Consider the following 26634-nt stretch of genomic DNA (forward strand, 5'->3'; position numbering starts at 1 on the left):
ACAGTGTAGTTGAGAATCATCGTGGATCCACCAGACTCGGCAACAGACACCATCGACATGAAGTACATGTTCATTCTGATGATAGATTTGATATTTCTCGGCTTGGTTTCAGTTTTTTGGGGGTTAATTTTTAACACAATTATACCTAGGTTCTGCTCTACTGAATGCTCCATTGATGCAGGAGGGGAACTTACGTCAGAATGACGTCATGTATAATATGTCGATCTTTAATTCAAGTTTGACCATGGGGATGGAAGGGGCACTTGCAATTTGTTTTTTGATAGGCTCCATTTTAAAAAGAGGTGATTGTAGTTAAGACAAAAACATACCTTCTTTTTGCCCACTCTCTATAATAAGCACTGAAAACATTGCAGTACATGTATACATGCTTGACATACAATTTCAACTGCCAAGTTGGTACAGTCTTATACAAAATGCATAAACATATTACCCGACTCATGAGAAGCTATGTTTGTATAGCAGTATTGGGTTGCTTGACAACTCGGTGCGGTGAACATTTACTGACAAAGTCCACTTTCGAAAGGGTAGCTGTCATTAAAGGAACACGTTGCCTTGAATCGGTCGAGTTGGTCTTTGAAAAGCGTCCTGTAACCGTTTGTCATAAAATCGATATGGTTAGAAAGATGTTGTAAAAGTAGAATACAAGGTTCTACACAAATATGCCTCGAAATTGCGTGGTTTTCGTTTTACCTCGTCGACAAACACGGTCGGCCATTTGTGTGAGTCAAAACGTTGACTCCTATAAATGGCCGACCGTGTTAGTTCGCGATGTAAAATGAAAACCGTGCAATTTTTTAGTGATACTTGTGTGGATCATTATATTCTACTTTAAAACATCTTTCTAACCATATGTATTTCATAAACGGTTACAAATGTTTTTTCATAGACCAACTCGTCCGATACAAGGCAACGTGTTCCTTTAATGATCTGAGCAGTGCTTTGTGCACTTGGTTATAAAAAATAAAATAAAATTATGGTTTGGCGCCACGTTTAATACGCATGCCCACAAACGACCACTTGGGTATAAAAGTGATCGACGCCGAGCGATCGTCGTCAGTATTTCGAATCTGGATACTGTCCACATCTAATCTCAATCAATCAGAAAATAAGGTAAGTTTTTTATTGTGTTCGGCTGGATCAACAACAATCTAATTATGTATCATTAATCCTGACTTATTTGAGGCTCAAGGGCATTGTTCACTATTGGTATACTCAAAATAATTGTTAACAATATAAAAACGTACTTGGTAACGAGCAATGTAGAACTGTTAATAGTATAAAACATTGTTAGAAACGGCTCCTTCTGAAGTAACGTAGTTGTTGATAAAGAAGTGATTTCTCACTAAAATATTTTAATTGAATTCGAGACCTCAACTGAGGTCTCGAATTCAAGGCATCTGAAAGCACACAACTTACTACCATTATTCTCTCGCTACTTCGACGACGAGTTGAGTCAACATTTTCACAGGTTTGTTCTTTTCTGCACATGTTAAGATACACAAAGTGTGAAGGCTATCTTTGAAAATTACCAAAGTTGTCCAGTGTCTTTAAAGTTGTCTACGGATTTTACATGTAGGGGTTGCTGGTAAGAATGTGATATACATACTGTTGTTCAAAACGTTGCACCGAATGTAAACTTTCCTTTGCATAATAACTAAAGTATAAGTTGTCATCAATGTTATACACATTATTTGATGACATTTTAAGTGTGAGCTATCCTACAGAGACGACGAAGTACACAATGATGTATGATATTTGGTCCATATCCATAATACTAAATATGACGGGTTTTGTTCATAATGTTGATACATGTTCATGATATTGTTGTGGTGCATTATGAAGCGTTTCAAATTCCTTAAATTATTTTACTGCGCCTCATCAGGTTTGCTAGGCTGACAATTTGAACGACTATTACGTAAGCAATGACTGTTCTCAACTTAAGAGATCAGCTTGCCATTATTCGGGGCAGTCGGGTCTTGGGCGTGGTGCCGTCAACATATTTGCCGACTCTGGTCTGGAGGCAGCAACAACATGATCCGCGGTTCCAGTTGTTGCTGCCCCCGGACCAGGGGCCAATTTCATAGAGCTGCTGAAGCAAAAAATGTGCTTAAGCACGAAAACAGCTCGCTTATTTTTCACATGTTACTGGCAAAAATTTCATGCCATATACATTGCTTCTAACTGGTATTAGGCTGTTGTTTACTTTGCATAACAACTGAGTGGAGTCTTGGCCGGTAATGTGATTTTACTAAGCAAGGATTTTTTGCTAAATTGTGTGCTTAAGCAGCTCTATGAAATTGGGCCCGGAGTCGGCAAATATGTTGACGGGCCACGCCTTTCAGCCGGCTGTCCTTGCCTTATATCGGTAAGTATTGTGAATAATTATAATGGTGCCGTCAACATCTATCGGCTCTCGCGGTTAAATTTATTTCAGTAGCAATGTACCTCTGTTATTTTATGTAAAGTATTCTAGTCCATATATTTATGGTGTCGCTCTTCAGTTTTTTATGTCTGTTTAAAATCACTAAAAATCAAAACATAATAGTATGTCACTGCAGCATTGTATGTAGGGCCAACCTCGCACGACGGAAAAGAGTTGCATATTAAAAATGACATGAGACTCACTGAGACAGCTGCATATGTCTAGACCTACTTCTCTTAGAGGTCAGTGAAAATAAAACACTTGCCGATTTTCAAAGAACTCTTTTTTGCAGGTAATGGTGCCATCTGATTTCTGTTTGGGAATTCCTTTCACATTTATGTAAAGCGCAATAATACGGTTATTGTGAAATGCGCTATATACAATTTGTTCCTCAGCTCCCTAGTTAGGGAGTATACAGCCCTGAGCTGCCTGTAAGGCGTTTGTGGCTTTTCATACAGAATATCAACCTCTACCCTCGCAGGTACCAATTTATACCCCTGGGTGAAGAGAAGCAATTATAGTAAAGTATCTTGCTCAAGTGTCACGACCGGGATTCGAACCCACACTCCGGTGAATCAGCACCAGAACTTCGTTCCCGAGTTCTGAGTTGTTTAAGCAAGCGGTGTTTATGTGCGTATTTCAATCTCCAATTTGGTCAAAATATCATTATTTATGTCAAGTCGCTCCTATTCATTATTTACTGCTGGTAAGTTCCCTTGATTTGCCTAGGCTGTTTGTAAAGAAATTCATGTTTGTTATTGTTGTGATAATACTTTAAAGGCAGTGGACACTATTGGTAATTACTCAAAATATTTTTTAGCATAAAACCTTTCTTGGTGACGAGTAATGGGGAGAGGTTGATGGTATAAAACATTGCGAGAAACGGCTCCTTCTGAAGTGCCATAGTTTTTGAAAACAAGTAATTTTCCACGGATTTGATTTCGAGACCTCAGATTTAGAACTTGAGGTCTCGAAATCAACCATCTAAACGCACACAACTTCGTGTGACATGGGTGGGTTTTTTTTTCTTTCATTATTATCTCGCAAGTGCGATGACCGATTGAGCTCAAATTTTCACAGGTTAGTTATTTTATGCATATGTTGAGATACACTAACTGTGAAGGCTAGTCTTTGACAATTACCATTAGTGTACACTGCCTTTAATAGACTATATCGTATCGGGCATTATGCTAGATGTGGCTTACAACAATATGACCATCTTGCTCGCACCTTGTATGTATTGTTTTAGTCTCAAATTGAATTCTTTTTAATTAGCTGTATTTTGCTGTAGCCACTTGCTCTTGTATTTGTTTCATTTTTGTAATTTTTTAATATTTTAATAACTGATCCCCTCCTGCATCACTGATCAAACACACATTGTGGTAAACACATTTTGGTACTTTCCCGTTTCCTGCAATATTGTTGCTCAACAAGGGACTTTTTCCAATGGTATTCTCATTGGCAACTTGCCAATAACTTTCGTATTTTGAAAAAAAAAAAAAAAAAAAAAAAAAAAAACACCCCTGGACGAAAATCCTAAAGCGTTTTAAAGACATTGGACACCATTGACTAGTCTCCACAGTTGGTGTATCTCCACATATGCATAAAATTAGAAACCTGGAAAGTTTGAGCTAAATCGCAAATGCAGGAGGGGAACTTACGTCACAATGACGTCATGTATATGTCAATCTTTAATTCAAGTTTGACCAGGGGGATTGATGGGACACTTGTAACATCTTGCAATTGTTTTTTTTTGAAAGGCTCCATTTTAAAAAGAGGTGATTGTCGTTAACACAAAAACTTACCTTCTTTTTGCCCACTCTCTATAATAAGCACTGAAAACATTGCAGTACATGTATACAGGTTTGACATACAATTTCAACTGCCAAGTTGATACAGTCTTATACAAAATGTATAAACATATTACCCGACTCATGAGAAGCTATGTTTGTATAGCAGTATTGGGTTGCTTGGCAACTCGGTGCGGTGAACATTTACCGACAAAGTCCACTTTCGAAAGGGCAGCTGTCATTAATGATCTGAGCAGTGCTTTGTGCACTTGCTTATTATGTTTCAACAAAAGAAAATTATGGTTTGGCGCCACGTTTAATATACGCATGCCCACAAACGACCACTAGGGTATAAAAGTGATCGACGCCGAGCGATTGTCGTCAGTATTTCGAATCTGGATACTGTCCACATCTAATCTCAATCAATCAGAAAAGAAGGTAAGTTTTTTATTGTGTTCGGCGGTATCAACAACAATCTAATTATGTATCATTAATCCTGACTTATTTGAGGCTCAAGGGCATTGTTCACTATTGGTATACTCAAAATAATTGTTGGCATAAAAACGTACTTGGTAGCGAGCAATGTAGACTGTTGATACTATAAAACATTGTTAGAAACGGCTCCTTCTGAAGTAACGTAGTTGTTGATAAAGAAGTGATTTCTCACTATAATATTTTAATTGAATTCGAGACCTCAGCTGAGGTCTCGAATTCAAGGCATCTGATGAAAGCACACAACTTACTACCATTATTCTCTCGCTACTTCGACGACGAATTGAGTCAAAATTTTCACAGGTTTGTGATTTTCTGCACATGTTAAGATACACAAAGTGAGAAGGCTAGTCTTTGAAAATTACCAGAGTTGTCCAGTGTCTTTAAAGTTGTCTACGGATTTTACATGTTGGGGTTGCTGGTAAGAATGTGATATACATACTGTTGTTCAAAACGTTGCACCGAATGTAACTTTCCTTTGCGTAATATGTAAAGTATAAGTTGTCATCAATGTTATACACATTATTTGATGACATTTTAAGTGTGAGCTATCCTACAGAGACGAAGTACACAATGATGTATGATATTTGGTCCATATCCATAATACTAAATATGACGGGTTTTGTTCATAATGTTCATACATGTGCGTGATATTGATGTGGTGCATTATGAAGCGTTTTAAATTCCTTAAATTCTTGTACTGCGCCTCATCAGGTTTGCTAGGCTGACAATTTGAACGACTATTACGTAAGCAATGACTGTTCTCAACTTAAGAGATCAGCTTGCCATTATTCGGGGCAGTCGGGTCCGTCAACATATTTGCCGACTCTGGTCTGGAGGCAGCAACAACATGATCCGCGGTTCCAGTTGTTGCTGCCCCCGGACCAGGGGCCAATTTCATAGAGCTGCTTAAGCAAAAAATGTGCTTAAGCACGGAAACAGCTCGCTTATTTTTCACATTTTACTCGCAAAAATTTCATGCCATATACATTGCTTCTAACTGGTATTAAGCTGTTGTTTACTTTGCATAACAACTGAGTGGAGTCTTGGCCGGTAATGTGATTTTACTAAGCAAGGATTTTTTGGCTAAATTTTGTGCTTAAGCAGCTCTATGAAATTGGGCCCGGAGTCGGCAAATATGTTGACTGGCCACGCCTTTCAGCCGGCTGTCCTTGCCTTATATCGGTAAGTAATGTGAATAATTATAATGATGACGTCAACATCTATCGGCTCTCGCGGTTTAATTTATTTCAGTAGCAATTTACCTCTGTTATTTTATATAAAGTATTCTAGACCATATATTTATGGTGTCGCTCTTCATTTTTTTATGTCTGTTTAAAATCACTAAAAATCAAAACATAATAGTATGTCACTGCAGCATTGTATGTAGGGCCAACCTCGCACGACGGAAAAGAGTTGCATATTAAATATGACATGAGACTCACTGAGACAGCTGCAGATGTCTAGCCCTGCCTCTCTTAGAGGTCAGTGAAAATAAAACACTTGCCGATTTTCAAAGAACTCTTTTTTGCAGGTCATGGCTTGTGCCATCTGATTTCTACTTGGGAATTCCTTTCACATTTATGTAAAGCGCAATAATACGGTTATTGTGAAATGCGCTATTAAGAACTTGTTCCTCAGCTCCCTAGTTAGGGAGTATACAGCCCTGAGCTGCCTGTAAGGCACTTGAGGCTTTTCATACAGAATATCAACCTCTACCCTCGCAGGTACCAATTTATACCCCTGGGTGAAGAGAAGCAATTATAGTAAAGTATCTTGCTCAAGTGTCACGACCGGGATTCGAACCCACACTCCGGTGAATCAGCACCAGAACTTCGTTCCCGCGAGTTCTGAGTTGTTTAAGCAAGCGGTGTTTATGTGCGTATTTCAATCTCCAATTTGGTCAAAATATCAATATTTATGTCAAGTCGCTCCTATTCATTATTTACTGCTGGTAAGTTTCCTTGATTTGCCTAGGCTGTTTGTAAAGAAATTCATGTTTGTTATTGTTGTGATAATACTTTAAAGGCAGTGGACACTATTGGTAATTACTCAAAATATTTTTTAGCATAAAACCTTTCTTGATGACGAGTAATGGGGAGAGGTTGATGGTATAAAACATTGCGAGAAACGGCTCCTTCTGAAGTGCCATAGTTTTTGAAAAAGAAGTAATTTTCCACGGATTTGATTTCGAGACCTCAGATTTAGAACTTGAGGTCTCGAAATCAACCATCTCAACGCACACAACTTCGTGTGACATGGGTGGGTTTTTTTTCTTTCATTATTATCTCGCAAGTGCGATGACCGATTGAGCTCAAATTTTCACAGGTTAGTTATTTTATGCGTATGTTGAGATACACTAACTGTGAAGGCTAGTCTTTGACAATTACCAATAGTGTACACTGCCTTTAATAGACTATATCGTATCGGGCATTATGCTAGATGTGGCTTACAACAATATGACCATCTTGCTCGCACCTTGTATGTATTGTTTTAGTCTCAAATTGAATTCTTTTTAATTAGCTGTATTTTGCTGTAGCCACTTGCTCTTGTATTTGTTTCATTTTTGTAATTTTTTAATATTTTAATAACTGATCCCCTCCTGCATCACTGATCAAACACACATTGTGGTAAACACATTTTGGTACTTTCCCGTTTCCTGCAATATTGTTGCTCAACAAGGGACTTTTTCCAATGGTATTCTCATTGGCAACTTGCCAATAACTTTCGTATTTTGAAAAAAAAAAAGAAAAAAAAAAAAAACACCCCTGGACGAAAATCCTAAAGCGTTTTAAAGACATTGGACACTATTGACTAGTCTCCACAGTTGGTGTATCTCCACATATGCATAAAATTAGAAACCTGGAAAATTTGAGCTAAATCGCAAATGCAGGAGGGGAACTTACGTCACAGTGACGTCATGTATATGTCAACCTTTAATTCAAGTTTGACCAGGGGGATTGATGGGGCACTTGTAAAATTTTGCATTTTTTTTTCTTTGTTTTAAAGGCTCCATTTTTAAAAGAGGTGATTGTCGTTTAGACAAAAACATACCTTCTTTTTGCTCACTCTCTATAAGCACTGAACACATTGCAGTACATGTATACAGGTTTGACATACAATTTCAACTGCCAAGTTGGTACAGTCTTATACAAAATGCATAAACATATTACCCGACTCATGAGAAGCTATATTTGTATAGCAGTATTGGGTTGCTTGGCAACTCGGTGCGGTGAACATTTACTGACAAAGTCCACTTTCGAAAGGGCAACTGTCATTAATTATCTGAGCAGTGCTTTGAGCACTTTGTTATTATGTTCCAAAACATTTTTTTCTGGTTTGGCTCCACTTTTAATACGCATGCCCACAAACGTCCACTTGGGTATAAAAGTGATCGACGCCGAGCGATCGTCGTCAGTATTTCGAATCTGGATACATCTAACCTGGATTGTTGTTGTCTTTCTGTTGTCTTCAGTTGTGTAGTACTTTATCTTCTCTTTTGCTGCCTGTCCCCCTTTTTTATATATTTATGTATCTCCCTTTTTTTTATGTTTTCCAATCCAGATGTATATATTTATATATTTAATGTTTGTAAGAGTTTTATCCTTTACGTATAAATTATTTGTATTTTTGTGTGAATTGCCAAATAAATAATAATAATAATAACAATAACAATAACAATAACACTAACACTAACACTAACACTAACACTAACACTAACACTAACACTAACACTAACACTAACACTAACACTAACACTAACACTAACACTAACACTAACACTAACACTAACACTAACACTAACACTAACACTAACACTAACACTAACACTAACACTAACACTAACACTAACACTAACACTAACACTAACACTAACACTAACACTAACACTAACACTAACACTAACACTAACACTAACACTAACACTAACACTAACACTAACACTAACACTAACACTAACACTAACACTAACACTAACACTAACACTAACACTAACACTAACACTAACACTAACACTAACACTAACACTAACACTAACACTAACACTAACACTAACACTAACACTAACACTAACACTAACACTAACACTAACACTAACACTAACACTAACACTAACACTAACACTAACACTAACACTAACACTAACACTAACACTAACACTAACACTAACACTAACACTAACACTAACACTAACACTAACACTAACACTAACACTAACACTAACACTAACACTAACACTAACACTAACACTAACACTAACACTAACACTAACACTAACACTAACACTAACACTAACACTAACACTAACACTAACACTAACACTAACACTAACACTAACACTAACACTAACACTAACACTAACACTAACACTAACACTAACACTAACACTAACACTAACACTAACACTAACACTAACACTAACACTAACACTAACACTAACACTAACACTAACACTAACACTAACACTAACACTAACACTAACACTAACACTAACACTAACACTAACACTAACACTAACACTAACACTAACACTAACACTAACACTAACACTAACACTAACACTAACACTAACACTAACACTAACACTAACACTAACACTAACACTAACACTAACACTAACACTAACACTAACACTAACACTAACACTAACACTAACACTAACACTAACACTAACACTAACACTAACACTAACACTAACACTAACACTAACACTAACACTAACACTAACACTAACACTAACACTAACACTAACACTAACACTAACACTAACACTAACACTAACACTAACACTAACACTAACACTAACACTAACACTAACACTAACACTAACACTAACACTAACACTAACACTAACACTAACACTAACACTAACACTAACACTAACACTAACACTAACACTAACACTAACACTAACACTAACACTAACACTAACACTAACACTAACACTAACACTAACACTAACACTAACACTAACAATAACAATAACAATAACAATAACAATAACAATAACACTAACACTAACAATAACAATAACAATAACAATAATAAAAAAAAAATAACAATAACAATAACAATAACAATAACAATAACAATAACAATAATAATAATAATAATAATAATAATAATAATAATAATAATAACAATAACAATAACAATAACAATAATAATAATAATAATAATAATAATAATAATAATAATAACAATAATAACAATAATAATAATAATAATAATAATAATAATAATAATAATAATAATAATAATAATAACAATAACAATAACAATAACAATAACAATAACAATAACAATAACAATAACAATAACAATAACAATAACAATAACAATAACAATAACAATAACAATAACAATAGCAATAGCAATAGCAATAGCAATAGCAATAGCAATAGCAATAGCAATAGCAATAGCAATAGCAATAGCAATAGCAATAGCAATAGCAATAGCAATAGCAATAGCAATAGCAATAGCAATAGCAATAGCAATAGCAATAGCAATAGCAATAGCAATAGCAATAGCAATAGCAATAGCAATAGCAATAGCAATAGCAATAGCAATAGCAATAGCAATAGCAATAGCAATAGCAATAGCAATAGCAATAGCAATAGCAATAGCAATAGCAATAGCAATAGCAATAGCAATAGCAATAGCAATAGCAATAGCAATAGCAATAGCAATAGCAATAGCAATAGCAATAGCAATAGCAATAGCAATAGCAATAGCAATAGCAATAGCAATAGCAATAGCAATAGCAATAGCAATAGCAATAGCAATAGCAATAGCAATAGCAATAGCAATAGCAATAGCAATAGCAATAGCAATAGCAATAGCAATAGCAATAGCAATAGCAATAGCAATAGCAATAGCAATAGCAATAGCAATAGCAATAGCAATAGCAATAGCAATAGCAATAGCAATAGCAATAGCAATAGCAATAGCAATAGCAATAGCAATAGCAATAGCAATAGCAATAGCAATAGCAATAGCAATAGCAATAGCAATAGCAATAGCAATAGCAATAGCAATAGCAATAGCAATAGCAATAGCAATAGCAATAGCAATAGCAATAGCAATAGCAATAGCAATAGCAATAGCAATAGCAATAGCAATAGCAATAGCAATAGCAATAGCAATAGCAATAGCAATAGCAATAGCAATAGCAATAGCAATAGCAATAGCAATAGCAATAGCAATAGCAATAGCAATAGCAATAGCAATAGCAATAGCAATAGCAATAGCAATAGCAATAGCAATAGCAATAGCAATAGCAATAGCAATAGCAATAGCAATAGCAATAGCAATAGCAATAGCAATAGCAATAGCAATAGCAATAGCAATAGCAATAGCAATAGCAATAGCAATAGCAATAGCAATAGCAATAGCAATAGCAATAGCAATAGCAATAGCAATAGCAATAGCAATAGCAATAGCAATAGCAATAGCAATAGCAATAGCAATAGCAATAGCAATAGCAATAGCAATAGCAATAGCAATAGCAATAGCAATAGCAATAGCAATAGCAATAGCAATAGCAATAGCAATAGCAATAGCAATAGCAATAGCAATAGCAATAGCAATAGCAATAGCAATAGCAATAGCAATAGCAATAGCAATAGCAATAGCAATAGCAATAGCAATAGCAATAGCAATAGCAATAGCAATAGCAATAGCAATAGCAATAGCAATAGCAATAGCAATAGCAATAGCAATAGCAATAGCAATAGCAATAGCAATAGCAATAGCAATAGCAATAGCAATAGCAATAGCAATAGCAATAGCAATAGCAATAGCAATAGCAATAGCAATAGCAATAGCAATAGCAATAGCAATAGCAATAGCAATAGCAATAGCAATAGCAATAGCAATAGCAATAGCAATAGCAATAGCAATAGCAATAGCAATAGCAATAGCAATAGCAATAGCAATAGCAATAGCAATAGCAATAGCAATAGCAATAGCAATAGCAATAGCAATAGCAATAGCAATAGCAATAGCAATAGCAATAGCAATAGCAATAGCAATAGCAATAGCAATAGCAATAGCAATAGCAATAGCAATAGCAATAGCAATAGCAATAGCAATAGCAATAGCAATAGCAATAGCAATAGCAATAGCAATAGCAATAGCAATAGCAATAGCAATAGCAATAGCAATAGCAATAGCAATAGCAATAGCAATAGCAATAGCAATAGCAATAGCAATAGCAATAGCAATAGCAATAGCAATAGCAATAGCAATAGCAATAGCAATAGCAATAGCAATAGCAATAGCAATAGCAATAGCAATAGCAATAGCAATAGCAATAGCAATAGCAATAGCAATAGCAATAGCAATAGCAATAGCAATAGCAATAGCAATAGCAATAGCAATAGCAATAGCAATAGCAATAGCAATAGCAATAGCAATAGCAATAGCAATAGCAATAGCAATAGCAATAGCAATAGCAATAGCAATAGCAATAGCAATAGCAATAGCAATAGCAATAGCAATAGCAATAGCAATAGCAATAGCAATAGCAATAGCAATAGCAATAGCAATAGCAATAGCAATAGCAATAGCAATAGCAATAGCAATAGCAATAGCAATAGCAATAGCAATAGCAATAGCAATAGCAAAAACAATAGCAAAAGCAAAAGCAATAGCAGTAGCAATAGCAATAGCAATAGCAATAGCAATAGCAATAGCAATAGCAATAGCAATAGCAATAGCAATAGCAATAGCAATAGCAATAGCAATAGCAATAGCAATAGCAATAGCAATAGCAATAGCAATAGCAATAGCAATAGCAATAGCAATAGCAATAGCAATAGCAATAGCAATAGCAATAGCAATAGCAATAGCAATAGCAATAGCAATAGCAATAGCAATAGCAATAGCAATAGCAATAGCAATAGCAATAGCAATAGCAATAGCAATAGCAATAGCAATAGCAATAGCAATAGCAATAGCAATAGCAATAACAATAACAATAATAATAATATACAATGACATAATTATTATAACTTATACGAAAAGTTGTAAAACCCTGCCAACAAATATTTGTAGATATATTTTTAAGTTTAATTTAAATGGATTTTGGACCATGCAAAGTGATTGCGATAGTGTGTCAATGATTAGCCACAAAGCGGGAAAGATTCTAATACATTGTGTACCGAAACGAGTATTTTGTTTTGATCGATATTTTTTTTATCCAAACTATTTCGAAATATCAAGAGGCATATGCGGCTGTTTCAATGGGTGAAATATTCCCTAAAGTCACCTGGAAATAGATTTTTTTTTTCTTTTCTTTCAAACATAAGAGTGTATGCTTACGAACAATAAAACATTTTTTTTAGTAATTGTTTGTCACGATTTATATGTTTAACAAATATATAAAGTTGTTTGGGGGGCTGACTCCGCCTACCATTTTGTGACGTCAATCGAGGCAGACTTTGCCTGCATTGCGTATAGTAAACACACGTGCAAAGTACATGTACGTCCAAGTCGTGAGTTGGTACATTTCAAAAAGTGTTTTTCTGCATTCAGCAGCATTACAGGCAAAGTCTGCCTCGATTGATGTCACGAACAGCGCCCTCTCGGGTCGGGGTCTACTCTTAAATATGTAAATAACATAAGAACTGATTTTTTAAAACCTTAGTTAACTGTTTATTCACATTCCACTCATCAAAACACATATATTAGTGACAAAAGCTTTATTTTGAAAAAATACCACTTCCAGGTGACTTTAATGCGCAAAATTGTTTTGGTATAACGAGTAATGGGGAGCTGTTGATAGTATAAAACATTTTGAGAAACGGTTCCTTATGAAGTAACGTAGTTTTCGAGAAAGAAGTAATTTTCCATGAACTGATTTAAAGACCTCTTATTTAGAATTTGAGGTCTCGAAATCAAGCATCTGAAAGCACAGAACTTCGTGTGACAAAGGTGTTTTTTCCGGTCATAATTATCTCGCAACTTCGAATTTTCCAGGTTTCTAATTTTATGCATATATTATGTTGAGATACACCAACTGTGGAGACTAGTCAATATTGTCCAATGTCTTTAAAACGCTTTGGGATTTCCGTCCAGGGGTGTTTTTTTTTTCTTCTTCAAAATACGAAAGTTATTGGCAAGCTGCCAATGAGAATACCATTGGAAAAACTCCCTTGTTGAGCAACAATATTGCAGGAAACGGGAAAGTACCAAAATGTGTTTACCACAATGTGTGTTTGATCAGTGGTATTGGATACTTGAACAAGGTTTCAATGTTCAATGAGTCTGGATCGAAGTGCTCGGATTGTCGTTTCTGTCTAGAAAGTAGGGACAATCAATGTCTCTATGATCAAACTACCTCGTTTTTGTTTCCAAACTTATAGACGATGTGACATAAATGTTTACATTCAAACCGCCCTCCGCTGACAAAACACTGTACATCATGTTCCGCCGGGCAAAAAGACGCGTATAGCTTTGGTAAGATTGCATTCACTTTCTAGCTGGCTGTCAAAACACAAAGGTTTTGCCCGGCGGTATGCGCGCGAATTATGTTATGGTTTTCGAGTGACGTCAGGGGTCACATCGTCTATATAAAAATAAACTGAAAAGGATCGGCAGAAACTATTTTGTCCACTGTAGTTTCAGTTACCGCCAATTAATGTAAACAGTGACATGTAAATAATTACCAGTGATTAAATAGTGACTTTCAACACTCCTGCATTGCTATTAATTATAATTTATGCTCTCTTTGGTAAGGAGTCAACCCGAGTTTATGTAGTAACGTTATAATTAACACATCAAAATGCACATTAAGCATTGTGGTAGTGGTATGTCACAATTTGAAGCAACATTTATAACATTTGGTTTTTTTCTTCAAAAAAATGGTTTTCTGTTGGTACATTGATATTTGAAAATGTTAAGTTTGAGCTGCTTTTTATTTCCTCAACCACATCAGCCATTTTGACAATCTATACATCATATGAAAGGGCTTTACGTACTTAACAAAAATGGACATGTTGGTGAATTTCTCTTGACCTTTTGACCTTTTCAAACCGGACATTACTGTAAAAATGATTTGAAAGGGCGTTATTTACGGGCTTTTAGGTTGAAATATACATCCTTTGTTGCTTTACCATCACAGCATACAAGTCTGGCAAAGGTCTGGTTTAAAAAAAAATACTGATGACGTCACCAAAATAAGTGCGCCTTCTAGCGGCAGATTATAAACATCTAAAAATACACCTTTACTAGATGTTTGTGTCAGATTTTATGACAAGTGTGCAGTCTTAGCTTGATGAGGTCATCATGTGTCAGGTGGTATTGCTTTAAAGGTGTACTTTTCAAAGCTGTGTGTATGCCAAACCAATGTTCGACTGAGGAGAAACTTGAGTACAAATCTTTAGAACAAAGCAAGGTGGAATATTTTTTTACACCAGGTTTTTACTCCCGGAAACCGAACACCTAGAGTTTGTTTTAAAACAAACTCTAAATTTCTAGTTGTATTTTACTTTTACAACATATTTCTACCCATATGCATTTTATATAAAAAAAAAAACGGTTACAAACGCTTTCCAAAGACCAACTCAGGCATTGTGTTCCTTTAATACTGTACAGAACAGAGGTGGGTTTTCAGGGCACTTTTGTATGATTTGAAAAACGGTGATTGAAAGAATGTGATGTGGGAGATTGTTCCAGAGAGTGGGAGCAGTGACGCCGATGAATGACCGGTTTCCGTAGTATTGTGTGTTGAATCTTGGAATAAGAGATGTTGCTGGAGCTGTAGTCCAATGATTGTGGGTTGGCAGTTTTGCTTTATATGATTCAAATGCATGTCCTTAATTGTTGACAAACTGGGCTCAATTTTATAGAGCTGCTAAGCACAGAAATTTGCTTTGCATGAAATTTCTTCCATGATAAAAACAGGATTACCAGCCAAATTTCCATTTGTTGTATGTTGTTTCTTACTGGTATTCAGCTGTTGTTTACTTGTCCTAAATTCACGTGGAAATTTGGTTGGCATTCCTGTTCTTTCCAAGAGAGAAATTTCATGCTATGCAATTTTTTTTTTAGCAGCGCTATGAAATTGGGCCCAAGTGACATTGCCCGTAGTCACGGTACTTTGTTTACAGACGAGGATCGAGAAAAAAACACCTTTGTTCAATGTTTATTTCCAGGGCTGGTGGATCAACACAAGACCCGATAATTCTGGCACAAACACACTCGGGTACTTTCCTTTCGTGACGTAAGTTTTTTTTCCAAACATCTTTTTGGAAGGTAGCCAATGAAAGTCGTAGACTAAAACTTAATTATTAATTTATTAATTTATTTATTAATTTATTTTATTACACAACCAACAGCGAACTCAGCTCCAATAACAGGATCAATAGGTAACGGGAAGAAATGTTCAGTCTTAGTTGTGGAAGGGAAACCCCAATTGGGGGAAAACCCACATAATCAGGTTGGGGACTGAGAACCAACCTGACAATGTGGGTGGCCCCCCCCCCCCCCCCCCCATTTGATAAATTTAAAGGCAGTGGACACTATTGGTAATTACTCAAAATAATTATTGGCATAAAACTTATTTTGTAACGAGTAATGGGGAGAGGTTGATGGTATAAAACATTGTGAGAAACAGCTCCCTCTGAAGTGACATAGTTTTGGAGAAAGGAGTGATTTTCCACGAATTTGATTTCGAGACCTCAAGTTTAGAACTTGAGGTCTCGAAATCAACGATCTAAACGCACACATCTTCGTTAAAGGGTGTTTTTTTCTTTCATAGTTATCTTGCAACTCCGACGACCGATCGAGCTCAAAAGTGAGAAGACTGGTCTTTGACAATTACCAATAGTGTACTCTGTATTTTAATAACCGGGCTGTTTGTTAAGTTTTCGAGATATCAACGACGGACTAGTTGTACGAGGTACAACAACGTCGACAAACCATGCTTCGACCCCACAGTATCAAGTGCTGTTACGTACCGCGCAGTCAGTTCGTGATTTCCAAGCAGCGGGCCGGTGCTTGCGTAAAGAGCCTAGACCTACATGTTTGTGTGTAGTTGTATCTTGATGATTTCATAAAATAATAAAACTTATAGTAATTTTTAATTATTCCCTATCTTTCTCAGAGAACTGAATAGACCATGGAGAATAGGGAGTTGAGCAGAGGTAGGCACTATCTTGTCATGTTCGTATACTATATTCTGGTAGACCATGGAGAGTAGCGATTATTCCATAGTTTTGGGGCACCGTATAGACGATGTGTCCTATGTTTACATTCAAACCGCCCTCTGTTGACAAAACACTGTATACGTCATATTTCGCCGGGCAAAATTAATACGCGTAGTCATGGTAAGACTGCATACACTTTAAAGCTGGCTACCAAAACAAAAAGGCTTGGGGCGGCGGTATGCGCGGAACACGTAATGGTTTTCTAGGGACGTCAGAGGTCACATCGTCTTTAAAAATTCCCGATCACCTAAGGTAACCCTTGATTTTCGTGTTTTGGTGAAAGACTTCTCTTGAAATATTATTTCAGGAAATGCTTCACTTTTTGAGAAAACATGAAAACAATTATCAGTTGTGTTCCTTCCCTTTAAATTGACTTGCTGTTAAATTGTTATTGTATTTAAACAAGTTTAATTTTCTTATTGCAGTTCGAAAGAAGAAGAAAAAGAGAAGACCCGTTATACATCATGTTCAAAAGGTCGATATATCGAATTGCTCAAACTGTTTCATTCAAGGTCTAAATTTCGGTAAGTATACAAAATTTAATTTCAAACACGACAAGTTCAAACTTACCACGCTCGTTTTGTTTTACGTGTCTGAGTACTTTTTGTAGGACACAGAACACAATGTCCACAGATATACATTAAACTAACACAGTTTGAAGATAATGATAGAAAATATTACTTGCTGAGGTGCTGTAGTTTTTGAGAAATGAGTAAAACAAGTCGCGAAATTAATTTTCGTTTCAGGAGATAAAAACTATTTGAGCACGTTAAACGTTTTTTCGTGACATTTTTTTGTTCATTTCTAAAGAACTACAGTACTTCAGCAAGTAATAGTTTAATTTAAGCTTTCTACTACCATAATCTTCAAATGGTGTAAGTTTAATGTAAATAAATGGACTTTGTGTTACCAAAAGTATCCAAATCGCTGGAAGAACGTTAATTTTCAGGTTTATTTTTTCCATGCAAAAAAGTTTGCTGAGTTTATAATTACATTGTTACTGATTGTACTTGTGGTAATTATTCATACTATTTCTCAATATATTTTCAATTGCAGTGAAAAAGAAAAAGGAAGGAATAATAAGGATCCGTGTTGATAATTTAAGTGTTTTGAATTCTCCGGGAAGCGTCATTCAATTTGGTCAGTTTTGCAACAATATGGTTATGTTTGGTGGTAAGTGTGAAATTTATAAAGTTTATGAAATAATCACTAGCCTTAAAGACACTGGACACTTTTTGTCAAACCCCATTCTTCTCATTTGGTGCATCCCAACATATATGCATAAAATAACAAACCTTGAAAAAAATTTGAGCTCAATTGGTCATCGAAGTTGCGAGATAATAATGAAAGAAAAAGCACCCTTGTCACACGAAGTTGTGTGCTTTTAGATGGTTGGTTTCAAAACCTCAAAATTCTAAATCTGAGGTCTCAAAATCAAATTCGTGGAAAATTACTTCTTTCTAGAAAACTATGTCACTTCAGTGGGAGCCGTTTCTCACAAAGTTTTAGACCATCAACCTCTCCCCATTACTCATCACCAAGTAAGGTTTTATGCTAATAATTATTTTGAGTAATTACCAGTAGTGTCCACTGCCTTTAACAGCATCTATGTATGTTTGGTAAACACTAGGTAAACCAGCAGCTTTGGATAGTGTTATAAAATTTGAGAAACATTTCACTTCGAAATACTGCGATTATGGAAGAATATATAATGTTTGATGATCTATCAAAGTTACTACTATTGGTTGAATAAATTAGGTAAATTTAATTGTATCAATTTTATTTGGTTTTAAAAAGGTCATAATGTTATTGTTTGTGTTACCTTTCTTTCTCCTTTAGTTGCTGAGTCAGTTACTGAGAATAATAGGTATACAGGTAAATTACTTAACGCTATCACTTTATTTTGAGTAACATAATTTTGAGTAATAAATTTGAACTCAATTGGTCGCCGAAGTGGCGAGAGAATAATGGAAGAAAAACACCCTCGCGTGTGCATTCAGATGCATTGAAATCGATACCTCAGCTGAGGTCTCGAATTCAACTGAAATATTTTGTGAGAAACTAAGTTTCTCAAAAACTAAGTTACTTCAGAGGGAGCCGTTTCTTACAATGTTTTATATTAGAATTTTTTACTGGAAACGGCGGCGATGCGATAGTGCATCGTTTGCCGTGTGATAGTCCGACGACTATCACATGGCGTGCAGTACCCAGACGTCTTTTTACCCACATCGAACCCAATCTGTTGTGCATCTGTGTGTCTGAACCGCGCGTACGAACGTTTCCTGTACAAGGACAATAACAAGTCTGTTGGGTGTTATAAAAAAAATTGCCTGCTTTAACTCGTGCTATGGTTAAAACGGTGATCCCCGGACCGTTCCATTTTCCCTCGGGAGTCGTAGTTTTACACATAGCACTCGAAGCAGTCAATATTTGTGTACCAAGTAAGTTTTTATTAAATGCTAACCATTATTTTGAATAATTGCCATTAGTGTCCACTGCCTTTAAAAACAATTTGTGTATAGAACAGTTGGATGTGTGTCTTGATTGAATGTGACTGTATTTGTGATTTTCTTTTCTTTCTTTCATTCTACTTCAGATGCTGATAACCGTCCGATGCCGAGTCAAACAGGTAACTTGCGTCAATGTTGATAAAAATGTACCTTGTAAACCATTACATGTTGCTATAATTATGCAAAAGGAGTAGATCTCTTAATTCAAGTGTAGCCCACGCATACCTTGCAGGAAAATTCTGCAGCGTTTAAGCGCTTTCCGACGCCCTTCGGGTGTATAAAGCGCTATATAAATACCGATTATTAATGTCATCTTCAGAACTTTGTGAAATCAACATGTGTCTACAGTTTCACCGATCGCTTCATAACTCATGGAAAACATATCACTGTATAGTCAGTCCATATAAGTAGTACACAAGTTTAACAGTTCTCTGTAAGTAAAGGATTCATTTGACTAGGATTCAACTTGTATTATTTGCTCATCAAATGATAATAATATGGGTTACATTTAAGTTACACCTCATTGGTATGTATATTATATACACGGTACAAAGGAGACGGCGGAGACCTTAAAATGAGCTTTGCCATTTATTTGCACTCAGTGTATAACATTACACAGGTGAAACTATAAATAACAAATACATAAATAGCTTATTAAATGACACGAAAAATGCACATTATAAAATAATTATGGGAAGGGAGACAAAGGTGAACCATATCAGTCTAACAAAAAGAACTTTAAATGCAGAACGAGATACAGCAATAAAACAAGCAATGACCGAGGGCTGATATTAAATCGAAACTTGAATATAAGACACTACTACGGAGCCCGAGAGGGGACAGTGGAAGAAAAAAATATGCAGGGGCTAATTCGTTCGCACGGTTTAGTAATCCGTTCGAACGAATTAATAATCCGTTCAAACGGTTTAGTATTCCGTTCACACGGATTAATAATCCGTTCAAATGGTTTAGTAATCCGTTCGAACGAATTAATAACCCGTTCGCATGGTTTAACTAAGGCATGAAATGGTGCTGCACGCATGCGCAAACAATCCCCTCACAACAACATTTTGCTTCAAGATGGTGGAGGGCCGCGACACAAGTTCTGACTCTGATGATGACCGTGTTGGTCAAGATTGAAAAACTTACCAACACGGTCATCATCAGATACGTCAGGTTTACTTGCGTCGCTGCCCTCCGCCATCTTGAAGCAAAGTGTTGTTGTGAGGGGATCGCTTACGCATGCGTGCAGCGCCATTTCATGCCTTAGTTAAACCGTGCGAACGGATTACTAATTCGTTCAAACGGATTGCTAATTAGTTCGAACGGACTACTAATTCGTTCGAACGGATTATTAAACCGTGCGAACGGATTACTAATTCGTTCAAACGGATTGCTAATTCGTTCGAACGGATAACTAAATCGTGCAAACGGATTATTAATTCGTTTGAACGGATTACTAAACCGTGCGAAAAGATTATTAATTCGTTCGAACGGATTACTAAACCGTGCGAACGAATTAGCCCCTGCATATTTTTTTTCTTACCACTGTCCCTTCCCGGGCTAAGTACTTGCGCATGCGTGCAGCGCCATTTCATGCCTTAGTTAAACCGTGCGAACGGATTACTAATTCGTTCGAACGGATTACTAATTCGTTTGAACTGATTGCTATTTCGTTCAAACGGATTGCTAATTCGTTCGAACGGATAACTAAACCGTGCAAACAGATTATTAATTCGTTCGAACGGATTACTTAACCGTGCGAACGGATTACTAAACCGTGCGAACGGACTATTATTTCGTTGGAACGGATTACTAAACCGTGTGAACGGATTATTAATTCGCTAGAACGGATTACTAAACCGTGCGAACGGATTATTAATTCGTTCGAACGGATTACTAAACCGTGCGAACGAATTAGCCCCTGCATATTTTTTTCTTACCACTGTCCCTTCCCGGGCTTAGTACACTACAAAGACAAATCTGGCTTTGTTATTTTATATATAAGTTGTGATACACAAAGTGTGGGCTTGGACAACACTGTTTACCGAAAGTGTCCAATGGCTTTAAAGACACTGGACAATTTTTGTCAAAGACCAGTCTTCTCATTTGGTGCATCTCAACATATGCATACAATAACAAACCTGTGAAAATTTGAGCTCAATTGGTCATCGAAGTTGCGAGATAATAATGAAAGAAAAAGCACCCTTGTCACACGAAGTTGTGTGCTTTTAGATGGTTGGTTTCGAAACCTCAAAATTCTAAATCTGATGTCTCAAAATCAAATTCGTGGAAAATTACTTCTTTCTAGAAAACTATGTCACTTCAGTGGGAGCCGTTTCTCACAAAGTTTTAGACCATCAACCTCTCCCCATTACTCATCACCAAGTAAGGTTTTATGCTAATAATTATTTTGAGTAATTACCAGTAGTGTCCACTGCCTTTAACAGCATCTATGTATGTTTGGTAAACACTAGGTAAACCAGCAGCTTTGGATAGTGTTATAAAATTTGAGAAACATTTCACTTCGAAATACTGCGATTATGGAAGAATATATAATGTTTGATGATCTATCAAAGTTACTACTATTGGTTGAATAAATTAGGTAAATTTAATTGTATCAATTTTATTTGGTTTTAAAAAGGTCATAATGTTATTGTTTGTGTTACCTTTCTTTCTCCTTTAGGTGCTGAGTCAGTTACTGAGAATAATAGGTATACAGGTAAATTACTTAACGCTATCACTTTATTTTGAGTAACATAATTTTGAGTAATAAATTTGAACTCAATTGGTCGCCGAAGTGGCGAGAGAATAATGGAAGAAAAACACCCTCGCGTGTGCATTCAGATGCATTGAAATCGATACCTCAGCTGAGGTCTCGAATTCAACTGAAATATTTTGTGAGAAACTAAGTTTCTCAAAAACTAAGTTACTTCAGAGGGAGCCGTTTCTTACAATGTTTTATATTAGAATTTTTTACTGGAAACGGCGGCGATGCGATAGTGCATCGTTTGCCGTGTGATAGTCCGACGACTATCACATGGCGTGCAGTACCCAGACGTCTTTTTACCCACCTCGAACCCAATCTGTTGTGCATCTGTGTGTCTGAACCGCGCGTACGAACGTTTCCTGTACAAGGACAATAACAAGTCTGTTGGGTGTTATAACAAAAATATTGCCTGCTTTAACTCGTGCTATGGTTAAAACGGTGATTCCCGGACCGTTCTATTTTCCCTAGGCCGCGCCTCGGAGAAATAGAATGCTCCGGGTATTACCTCGGGAGTCGTAGTTTTACACATAGCACTCGAAGCAGTCAATATTTGTGTACTATCAACCGCTCTCCATTGCTCGTTACCAAGTAAGTTTTTATTAAATGCTAACCATTATTTTGAGTAATTGCCATTAGTGTTCACTGCCTTTAAACACAATTTGTGTATAGAACAGTTGGATGTGTGTCTTGATTGAATGTGACTGTGTTTGTGATTTTCTTTTCTTTCTTTCATTCTACTTCAGATGCTGATAACCGTCCGATGCCGAGTCAAACAGGTAACTTGTAGTTGTATTATACCCTGCATCAATGTTGATAAATGTACATTGTAAACCATTACATGTTGCTATAATAATGCAAAATGAGTAGTTGTCTTAAATTCAATTGTAGCCCCGCATACCTTGCAGGAAAATTCTGCAGCGTTTAAGCGCTTTCCGACGCCCTTCGGGTGTATAAAGCGCTATATAAATACCGATTATTAAAGGAACACGTTGCCTTGGATCGGTCGAGTTGGTCTTTGAAAAACGTTTGTAACCGTTTTTTATAAAATGCATATGGGTAGAAAGATGTTGTAAAAGTAGAATACAATGATCCACACAAACATGCCTCGAAATTGCGTGGTTTTCCTTTTACCTCGTCGACTAACACGTCGGCCATTTATGGGGGTCAAAATTTTGACTCCCATAAATGGCCGACGGTGATAGTTCGCACAGTAGAAGGAAAACCACGCAATTTCGAGGCAAACTTGTGTGGATCATTGTATGCTACTTTTAAAACATCTTTTCAACCATATGCATTATATAAAAAACGGTTAAAAACGCTTTTGTTTTGACCAACTCGTCCGATCCAAGGCAACGTGTTCCTTTAATGTCATCTTCAGAACTTTGTGAAATCAAAATGTGTCTACAGTTTCACCGATCGCTTCAGAACTTATGGAAAACATATCACTGTATAGTCAGTCCATATAAGTAGTACACAAGTTTAACAGTTCTCTGTAAATAAAGGATTCATTTGACTAGGATTCAACTTGTATTATTTGCTCATCAATGGAATATAATATGGGTTACATTTAAAGTTACACCTCATTGGTATGTATATTATATAAATAATGTTTAAAGACACTGGACACTATTGGTAATTGTCAAAGCCTAGTCTCCTCACTTGGTGTATCCATGTGTATCTAAACATAAACATAAAATAACAAACCTGTGAAAATTTGAGCTCATTCGGTTGTCTAAGATGCGAGATAATAATGAAAGAAAAAAAAAAACACCCTTACCACACGAAGTTTTGTGCTTTCAAATGCTCGATGTCGACCCCTCAAATTTCTAAATCTGAGGTCTCGAAATCATATTCGTGGATAATTACTTGGAAAAATACGTCAATTCAGAGGGAGCTGTTTCTCACAATGTTTTATACTACCAACATCTCCACATTACTCGTAATCAAGAAAGGTTTTATGATAATATTTTTTTTTGAGTAATTACCAATAGTATCCACTGCCTTTAAGACATTAAAGTTATGTGATATTAAAGAGTTTGTTTGTCACCATATTTTAGGACGATTAACTGATTCTAAGAAGAGTCTACATTTGACAGAACATATTTGTCAAGTTCTGTTCGACACCCAACTTATACATGACATTATTTTTGCTTGTTTTACAGTCAAGTCGTTACTAATGTCAAGCTGGAGTAGAGACCAAGTTCGATGCTGGATCATGAATATCAATCTACCAAGTTATGTTGCAAATCAGTTTTATCAAGAACATGTCAACGGTTTTATTTTACAGAAGTACAAGAAAAAGTATTTGAAAAAGGATCTCCTGTTGTGCAAGTCAAATTGGCGTCTTATTTTATATCTGAGAAAAAGTTGGTTGAAAATGGAAAAAGATGTTCGAGAAACTATTGGTTCGTCTGGTTCAAGAAATTTATCATTGCCTTCATCTGTTACGTATGACATGGTTAAAGCTAAAGAAAATATTCAAGATATAGTATTGCATTTAAATTCAAAGTTGAGGTCGTTTCAAGATTCATTTACGGAGTTTAATATTTCAGACTTAAGCTATTTGCATCGCGGTGATTTACGTGTTACGTCAGAGAGCTTGGAATCTTTTTTCGTTGAAATATTGAACACAGGAAAAAACAACTTAATAGTCGGCTTTATGAATGTAACACAAGGTACTTTATGTGACAACTTTATTGAACAATTGAGTGAAATATTAGGAAAAATCAAAGATACCGGTCTAACGAGTTTTATACTTGGAGAATTCAATTTGCATAACAGCTCGAGAAAGTTGCTTCTTTATGAGAAAAATATCATAGGTGCTCTGACAGATAATTTATTCTTCCGACTCAGAACTGAAAGCGCGTTTATAAGAAATTCAATTCTATTTGATGAAGTTATAACAAATAACACGGGTGTGTTTAGTTCTGATGACGGAATACAACATTAAAAACGAAAATAAACATTGTGAAGACATGTGCGTTGTGATAATAGACTGGAGAGCGAAATTTGCGACGTAGTTTGCGACGTAGTTGGACTATTATGCCTGTTTCGTAAGTTGAAGTAGGTGCCTGTTTTCGTAAGTTGAAGTGTGCGTTGTAATAATCGATTGAAAATCCAAAGTCTATCGATTGAAAGCCACGAACGCCAATACCTTTGGCTGTGATTTTAACAACTTTTACCGTAGCAAGGTTGACTCAGCCTTACATCCCTTCGGGGTAGTTAAAATGAGTACCATTCCAATTTTGGAGTGGGAAATACAACAACAAAGAGAGTTGTTGTTGTTGATGATGATGACGATGTGTGCGATGATGTTCCGTAAGTTGAAGAAGGTGTCTGTTTTCGTAAGTTGAAGTGTGCGTTGTAATAATCGATTGAAAATCCAAAGTCTATCGATTGAAAGCTACGAAAGCCAATACCTTTGGCTGTGATTTTAACAGCTTTTACCGTAGCAAGGTTGACTCAGCCTTACATCCTTTCGGGGTAGTTAAAATGAGTACCATTCCAATTTTGGAGTGGGAAATACAACAACAAAGAGAGTTGTTGTTGATGATGATGACGATGTTTGCGACGATGTTTTGCGACGATGTTCCGTGAGTTGAAGTAGGTGCCTATTCCGTGAGTTGAGTTATTTTGCCTGTTCCGTGAGGTGAAGTAGGTGCCTGTTCCGTGAGTTGAAGTAGGTGGCTATTCCGTGAGTTGAAGTAGGTGCCTGTTCCGTAAGTTGAGTTATTTTGCCTGTTCCGTGAGTTGAAGTAGGTGCCTATTCCGTGAGTTGAAGTAGGTGCCTGTTCCGTGAGTTGAAGTAGTGCCTGTTTCGTAAGTTGAGTTATTTTGCCTATTCCGTGAGTTGAAGTAGGTGCCTGTTCCGTAAGTTGAGTTATTTTGCCTATTCCGTGAGTTGAAGTAGGTGCCTATTCCGTGAGTTGAAGTAGGTGCCTGTTTCGTAAGTTGAAGTAGGTGCCTGTTCCGTAAGTTAAAGTGTGCGTTGTAATAATCGATGAGTGGGAAATACAACAACAAAGAGAGTTGTTGGTTGTTGTTGATGATGATGACGATGTTTGCGACGATGTTTTGCGTCGATGTTCCGTGAGTTGAAATAGGTGCCTGTTTCGAAAGTTGAAGTAGGTGCCTGTTTCGGAACGTTGAACTATACTATTAAATTATTGTTTATTTATTGTAAATTATGCTTCTTTAGAAAACTTTAAGTATTATGTTTCTTTAAAAAAAACCGGATCTTTCATGTCTGTTTGGAAAAACTGAACAGTCATGTCTATTTGGAAAAGCTAAAACATTACTCCTGTTATTCTGGGGGAAAACGTTTTTTTTTTGCATTTTGAAAGAGATGATCTTAAAAATGTCGTTCTATAGAAGTCATTAATCAATAAACATAATTATAATTATTTGAAAAAAAAAA

The 26634-nt window shown here is 36.2% G+C and overlaps 1 protein-coding gene across 3 annotated transcripts; it reads left to right on the forward strand.

Annotated features, from left to right (window-relative positions):
* Positions 1–1108: 1108 nt before the first annotated feature.
* On the forward strand, positions 1109–26634 carry LOC139943280 (uncharacterized). Of its 3 annotated transcripts, none has more exons than XM_071940105.1 (10): positions 1109–1131; positions 15885–15952; positions 16835–16874; positions 17363–17461; positions 17994–18110; positions 18777–18812; positions 19534–19566; positions 22134–22169; positions 22961–22993; positions 24380–26634. In XM_071940105.1, the coding sequence occupies exons 3-10, from the start codon at positions 16850–16852 to the stop codon at positions 25165–25167; spliced, it is 1167 nt and encodes a 388-aa protein (XP_071796206.1). In that variant the 5' UTR covers positions 1109–1131; positions 15885–15952; positions 16835–16849; the 3' UTR covers positions 25168–26634. The 3 variants fall into 3 exon arrangements, with proteins under 3 accessions (XP_071796206.1, XP_071796204.1, XP_071796205.1); XM_071940104.1 differs by lacking the exon at positions 1109–1131 and adding an exon at positions 4622–4671; XM_071940103.1 differs by lacking the exons at positions 1109–1131; positions 15885–15952 and adding an exon at positions 4570–4671.

This window comes from Asterias amurensis, chromosome 10 (genome assembly GCF_032118995.1).
Source record: "Asterias amurensis chromosome 10, ASM3211899v1".
In the NCBI taxonomy this organism is placed as follows: Eukaryota; Metazoa; Echinodermata; class Asteroidea; order Forcipulatida; family Asteriidae; genus Asterias; species Asterias amurensis.